The sequence below is a fragment of the Sorex araneus genome, chromosome 2 (genome assembly GCF_027595985.1).
Source record: "Sorex araneus isolate mSorAra2 chromosome 2, mSorAra2.pri, whole genome shotgun sequence".
Lineage (NCBI taxonomy): Eukaryota > Metazoa > Chordata > Mammalia > Eulipotyphla > Soricidae > Sorex > Sorex araneus.
Genome location: NC_073303.1, coordinates 220,337,989 through 220,345,332, shown reverse-complemented (window position 1 = coordinate 220,345,332; position 7,344 = coordinate 220,337,989). Strand labels below are relative to the sequence as shown.

General features: G+C 42.2%; 1 protein-coding gene and 1 pseudogene across 1 annotated transcript; both read right to left on the bottom strand.

The window, feature by feature from the left end:
* Nucleotides 1–469: 469 nt before the first annotated feature.
* Nucleotides 470–3,395, bottom strand: LOC129402018 (citrate synthase, mitochondrial-like). The gene has a single exon (XM_055126129.1). The coding sequence runs from the start codon at nt 3,260–3,262 to the stop codon at nt 1,862–1,864; it is 1,401 nt and encodes a 466-aa protein (XP_054982104.1). The 5' UTR covers nt 3,263–3,395; the 3' UTR covers nt 470–1,861.
* A 2,500-nt stretch (nt 3,396–5,895) lies between these two features.
* LOC105943220 (olfactory receptor 6C2-like) lies at nt 5,896–6,833 on the bottom strand (annotated as a pseudogene).
* Nucleotides 6,834–7,344: the final 511 nt, after the last annotated feature.

The window sequence follows — 7,344 nt, the reverse complement described above, 5'->3', positions numbered from 1 at the left end:
CCAAGACAACTCTTTCTGCAAATGCATGGGGTTTATTTAAGCCAATATAGCTATATTGGGACCTTCAATTGTGCCTCAATAGCATAACTGAAGGCCCCAAGCTCAAAAAGCTAGCTGTTTTTATACCCTTTTGGGGGAGAAATGAAAATCTCACATATCAAAGGGAATCACATAGGTCACTTAATTTGCATATCTAAACATTTGTTGACAAATGAAAATCTCTCATATCAAAGGGAATCACATCTATATATCAAAGGGGATCACACATAGGTCACTTGATTTGCATATCTAAGCATTTGTTGACTGTTAACTATTTCCCTGCAAATGTTTGCCTATAGTTCCTAGGGCAGTTTGTTGGCCCATTTGGTGACAGAGTCCTGCCCAGTGGTAGGTCCTGAAGACATCTTTCAAAGCAGTCAAGTAGTTACAAAGGGCAACTTCAGCGGTTAACCCTTAACCTGCCCTTCAGTTCTTTTTTTTTTTTTTTGTTAATAAAAACATTTATTTTGCATTTTCATACAGAACAACCTGAAGTCTGCATTGTGACTTGACAGTTACCCGGGGGTTTACAGACAGTGTGTTCATCTCAACAGCATGGTTCTGGGGACTTGGGGTCCACACAAACATAGGTAGGAGTTGTGAGGGAGAAAGGGGCACAGCAGGAGTGTATTTCAATCCTTTCTTGAAGAAAAGGCAGTAGAGCGGTCTGAGTCGCTGACAACCTGTGCAAACGGGGCTTCTAAAACAGACACTGTACTGTGAGCTTGTGGAGAGGGCAGGACTAGGATCTCCATAAATACAGGGGCACTTTCTTGTGGCAGGGGATGGGAAGGCAGGCTTCTTATTCTTAATGCCCTCGGCCCAGGCCATGATTCTGAGACCATGTTCAATCTTCAGTCATTTCTCTGATCCCAAAGGGGCGTAGGTGCCCCCCGGGACTAGACCATGCAGGGTGCTTCCAAGTCCCCGTTCTAGAGCCCACAGTATATATAGGAAAAGGAGAAGAGGAAGCCAGTCACAGGTTAGTGGTGTGTACTCTGTGGAAGAAAAGAGCTTAATTCACATCAAGTGCTCAAAGCCCAGTGGCTGGGCGAGCCCACAGGTCAGACAGTGGTCTATGTGACTGGCTAAACAAGAGTCCGGCAGGGACCAAGACGCGAAGATGCAGAACATCCTCAGCTTGAGGTGTAACAGGTAGAGAGAGTTGGGAATGGCATGAGTATTAAAGTAGCAGGAAACAGAACACTCCCACACCTTAATGTCCATGCAAGAATTGAAAAAAATCAAATCAAGCACAAGGTGCCATTTGAATGCCTTGGCCTTTATGGTCACCTGATGGCATTTGGGAGAAAATAAAAAGGGCCAAAGCACACCCAACTAACCAACAAACTTTGATCAGAAGCAGCGTCTGTGCACAGAGAGGAAACGGGGCTTGGTACAGCTTACAATCCAACATGATTCCTGTGAAAACAGCAGAATCCTGGTTTGCTGGCCCATTAAGGGGAGAACCCACAGCTCTTGACATGACTGCAGATTGTCTGCAACCTGTTTTGTCCCAGGGAAAAGGAACAAGATTCTCTCTAGAGATGGTGGTGGCGGGGCATGGCAAAGCTAACCTGTACCACATGCATTAGTCCTGTTCATCCTACAGTTGATGGGCAACTCTTACCAGGCAGGGGAAAGGAGCTGTTTAGGGAAGGGGTCACTTTTTATCTCTTAAAGTCTTAATTTATATTAACCTCAAACTTAGTATCAGTGCCTCAGATACAATTTAATCTTAAGTCTTTAAAGGCCCCCTGAAACTAAAGTATACTTTTTTTAAGCACCCTCACTTTCTAGTTGTTTACCCCAGTCTCCAGTTTTACCCTGACTTAGAGTCCACAAACTTCATGAGACCCTCCGTGCTCATGGACTTGGGCCTCTCCAGAGGGAAGCCCAGGGCTCGGCTCCAGATGAGCTGTGCCAGCACACCCAGTGCCTGAGACACCCCAGACAGGACCGTGTAGTAGTTCATCTCCGTCATGCCATAGTACTGGAGCAGCACCCCACTGTGAACGTCGACATTGGGCCAAGGGTTCTTGGCCTTGCCCTGTTCTAAGAGAACATTGGGCACAATCTTGTACAGCTGAGCAACGAGCTTAAACATGGGGTCTTGAGGCAGATGTTTCAGGGCGAACTCCCGCTGACAGGTATAGCGCGGGTCTGTCTTTCTTAGGACAGCATGGCCATAGCCTGGGACAACCCGTCCTGAGTTGAGTGTATTCCATATGTAGTCTCGTAACTTCTCATCTGACACATCTTTGCCTACTTCCTTCTGTAGTTGTGTCAGCCAAACAAGCACTTCCTGGTTTGCCAGTCCGTGGAGAGGCCCCGCCAGCCCATTCATAGATGCCGCAAAGGACAGGTAAGGGTCTGAAAGGGCACTGCCCACAAGGTAGCTGGTATGGGCACTTACATTGCCACCCTCGTGGTCACTGTGGATGGTGAGGTACAAGCGCATGAGCTCAGTGAACTTGGCATCGGTATAGCCTAACATGTTGGTGAAATTGTGGGACCAGTCCAGCTTAGAGTCAATGGCCCCAATGCTGCTGCCCTCCCGGTAGAGATTCCGGTAAATCTTTGCTGCAACACAAGGTAGCTTTGCGATCAGATCCATACAGTCTTCGTAAACCAACTCCCAGTACTTGGTTCGGTGGACACCCTCTGCGTATGCCCGAGCAAAATTACTTTCACTGTTGAGGGCTGTAATGGCTGCACTGAGTTGAGACATGGGATGTAGATTGTTGGGAAAGTTGTCCAGCATGGTCACAACATGGGAAGGCAGAGCTGCCCTTTTCGCCCACTCTTTTGAGAGCCAAGATACCTGTTCTTCTGTTGGGATTTTTCCTGTTACAAGCAGCCAAAATAAGCCCTCAGGCAAGGGCTCTTCCCCACCCTTAGCCTTGGGCAGCAGCTTTTGGCATTCAGGGATACTGTAGCCTCTGAAGCGGATACCCTCATCAGGATCAAGAACTGATGTTTCATATACCAATCCCTTCATGCCTCTCATGCCACCATACATCATATCAACAGTGATTTGGCCCACCACTGTCTTGCCATGTTGCTGTCTGAAGTTTTTAATTCTGGCCTGTTCCTTAGGTATCAGGTCAGACAATACATCTTTCAAATTCACAGAGGAAGCACTGGCATGCCGGGCAGCAACAACAAGACAGGAAGCATTCTTGGTTCCGAAGAGCCGGGCGGCCACCGTGAGTAGAGCCATGGCGGGCGAGCTCGGGGGTGCGCTGGGGTGGGAGGAAGGGGAGAGAGAGAGAGACAGAGAGAGAGAGGAGCGCTGCGGCAGGAACCGGGGCCGCTGCAGCCGCGCGAGAGGCCGCCGCGACGCGGGGACAAGGTTGAAAAAAGCTGCCCTTCAGTTCTTGACTCTTAACTTGCCCTCCTCTTCAATATACCAAGAGTAGAACACCATGTTGGATGGGGTGTAAGGCAAAAGGCAACCAATCTTGATCCAAAATATATATGGATATATATATACATATATATATATCAGCACAAAAGGCTCAATCTGTAACATGTTAGTGATCTCTTATACAGGGACATAATCACCCCGTGGTGAGATATAATTATTTTAACACACTTTTTTCTAAAAAGATATTTTTGCATCATTTCTAGTCAATTATTAACAACAAGCAATACAAAATAAATTATTTAGCATCCTTCCCCACCCTAAGGGACCCAGCCCCAGCAGCCGAAAACCTCTACAACCCAACCGCCACCATGATCAAGACTGCTCCCCACACACATGATGCCTGCCATAGCCATGCCACAGACCCTGTGCTTATTGTTTCATTTCTCTCAGGGTGCCCCAGAAGGGGGTATGTGAGAGCCCTTCCCAATCCAGGGACCCAGCTCCGGCAGTCAAAAACTCCACAACCCAACCACTGCCACACTCAAGACCGCTCCCTACATGCTCTGCCGAGCCTCACGAACAAGTGAACCTATTCCTGGACAGCTCAGCCTCGACACATCATAAGACACTCCCCACCCATTCCCCAGGAGTATCACTGTAGTACTGTCATCCCGTTGCTCATCGATTTGCTCGAGTGAACACCAGTAATGTCTCTATTGTGAGACTTGTTACTGTTTTTGGCATATCGAATATGCCACGAGTAGCTTGCCAGGCTCTGCCGTGCGGGCAGGATACTCTCAGTAGTACCATACCACATTGGATGGGGTTCAAATAGTAGACAACCAATCATGGAGGAAAATATATATATGCATATATTTTTTCAGAGCGATATATATATATATATATATATATACAGAAGATCACATCACACAACCTTTTACAACATGGTCGTGATATATAAAGAAGGTCTTAATGGCCCCTGCCAAAATAGAACAATCTTGCACATTGTTTCCTCTATAGATAATTTTTTTGTAGAATTTTCAGCAGTTTTTCAAAGCAAACAATGTGAAATATATTATTTCGGTTGTGCTTTAGGACAAGGATTGGGGCATGGGATGAAAACATCCCAAATATGGTGATGGGATGATGTAATGGTGGTGGATTGGTGTTTGAATATTAAACGTAATCAAATATTTTGAACTACCTTATAAAATAAGGTTTTCTTAAAAAACTTTTAAAAAATTAATTATTTAGCATCTTCTTTTGGGGAGGCTTGGGTAGTGGTGGGAATATTAAAAAAAATGGTAGTGGGAAGGTGTAATGGTGATGGGATGGGTGTTGAAATATTGAATATAATAAATTATTGTGCATTAAAAATAAAGAAATATTTAAGTTTTTTAAAAGAAAATAGATTTAGTTGATTTATATATATAAATCGGCAATAGAAATATGAGTTAAGAGGGAAAACTCCCTGGGGATAGAAGAAATATAGAATTTTAGGTGTTTGTAAGTTTAACTAAACTTTATTGAGTACCTTAGGATAGTTTAAGCTATACAATAATATTTTACACAGTATATTTCAAAAATATTAGTTCAGAAACTTATGACTACCTTCCCCCCAAATAAATTTATAAATGTTGGATAAAAAAATCAACCCCAGTTAATTGAAGATATTTGTACCTTCAAATAAAGTGATAAGAAAAATAACTGGAGAAAGTTTCCATGGACACAATATAAATTTATTAAGAAGTTATAGGGTTTTTTTTCAGACTCCTATGTATATTTTATTAACATCATTATTAATCCTCTGAAAAATTTAGACAATAATTTTAAAAATCTTTGGTGTTGGGGAATGTACACTGGTGGAGGGATGAGTGTTTGATCATTATGAGATTGTAACCCAAACATGAAAGCTTGTAATTATCTCACTGTGATTCAATAAAATTGAAAATTTTTTTAAAAAATCTTTGGTTTTTGTATGGAAGGGCATCTACCAACAGTGTTTCACTATTTGATCCACATCCTGGCCCTCTAAATTCACTTTTGGGGCTTGAGCAATAGCACAGTGGGTAGGGCCTTTGCCTTGCACACGGCCAACCTGGGTTTGATTCCCAGCATCCCATATGGTCCCCTGAGCCTGCCAGGGGTAATTCCTGAGTGCAGAGCCAGGAGTAACCCCTGTGCATTTCCGGGTGTGACACTAAAAAAATTTCACTTTTGTATGACTCCAAATCAAGATAAAATTCAATTTATATCTCACAGTAATAACAGTAACATGGAACAATTAGAAAATATAATAAAAGTTATGTGAATGTGATCTCTCTCACAAAATTCTCTTTGTTGATAGTACTTTCAGGGCACAGTTACAGTTGAAAACCACAGAAAGTTAAAATGTAGGTAGCAGGATAACCCTATGACACTTTTATTACTTCAATTTTGAACTATATTTAAAAAAATGTTATTTTACTTTGCATCCTAGAACTGTTTTACCCCTTCCTTGAAATAAATATGAATCTTTTGAGAGTATTATGAAAAGATTCTTTGACTTGTTTATTTCTCAGGGTATAAATGACAGGGTTCAACAAAGGGGCAACAGATGTAGCAAGCAGAGAAACTACCTTATCAATGGCCACTGCATCCTTAGCTGAAGGTTTGACATAGATAAAAATGGCACTGCCATAGCTGAGGGAAACCACAATCAAGTGAGAGGAACAGGTGGAGAAAGCTTTCTTCCTTTGCTGGACAGAGGGCAGTCTGAGGATCATCCTGAGGATGCAGATGTAGGATATAACCACACCCACAAGGGTCAGGATGAAAGTCAGCACAGCACAGGCAACAACCAGCTGTTCTATGAACCAAGTATCTGAGCAAGAATTCTTTAGTATTGGAGAAGCATCACAGTAATAATGATCAATAACAGAACCACAGAACTCCAGATGTAGGCCCAAGCTAAGGGGTGGAGAAATAATCAATAAGCCAGATACCCAACAGTTGATGATGAGAATCCTGCAGACTCTCCTGTTCATGATGGTCACATAATGCAGCGGTTTGCAGATGGCCACATAGCGGTCATAGGACATCACAGCCAAGAGGAAAAATTCCATAGCTGCAAAGAGGACAATAAAAAAGATTTGACTGAAGCAAGCTCCGATGGAGATGGTTTTGTCTCCGCTTGATATCATGTACAGGTATGCGGGAACACAGGCAGTCGTGAATGAGATTTCCAATAAAGAGAATTTTGAAGAAAACAGTGCATAGCTGTTTTTAAATGAGGATCCATCAGGATGAGAACTATTATGGTCAGATTCCCAATGATACTGGACAAATAAGTGATAAGATGAAAGACATAAATCAGAATCTCTAGCTGTGGGTCATTTGTCAGTCCCAGCAAGATGAACATTGTGACAGAGGAATGGTTTCTCATCATTGACTTCATGGTACTGCCCAATCTTCACATAAATGTCACAAAAGATGAAACTGAGAAGTAATACAAAAATATGCATGAGCAAAAATAACAATTAAACACACTTACACATTAATCTTTCTCTAACCTGGTTATAAAATGATGCCCTAAAGTCCACTGAATTTATCACAAGGAAGCTAAGGCATTTTGTCTACATTCAAACCTTCTGTAGTCTACTATGGAAGCAATCATGGACTCTTGGCAAGTCCTTTACACTACATAAGCAATCTTGGACAAGTCATTCATCACAAGTTCCCAATTTCCTAATTTGAAATTTTTGTAATAATAATTATAAATCATAGAACTACTAGTCTTAAAAATACATTATGCACCAAGTTTATCAGCTTATCTTATTACTAAGAAAATAATATCTTAACAGATATAAATTTTCTTACTTTCTGAAGCCAATTGCTAATCATTTCAAAAAGGAATTTATCAATCAGGTAGTATCTTTTCCTCTTTGTTTTTACAC

Coding starts and splice junctions, on each gene's coding strand:
- LOC129402018 (XM_055126129.1), bottom strand. CDS start 3,262: ATGGCTCTACTCACGGTGGCCGCCCGGCTCTTCGGAACCAAGAATGCT.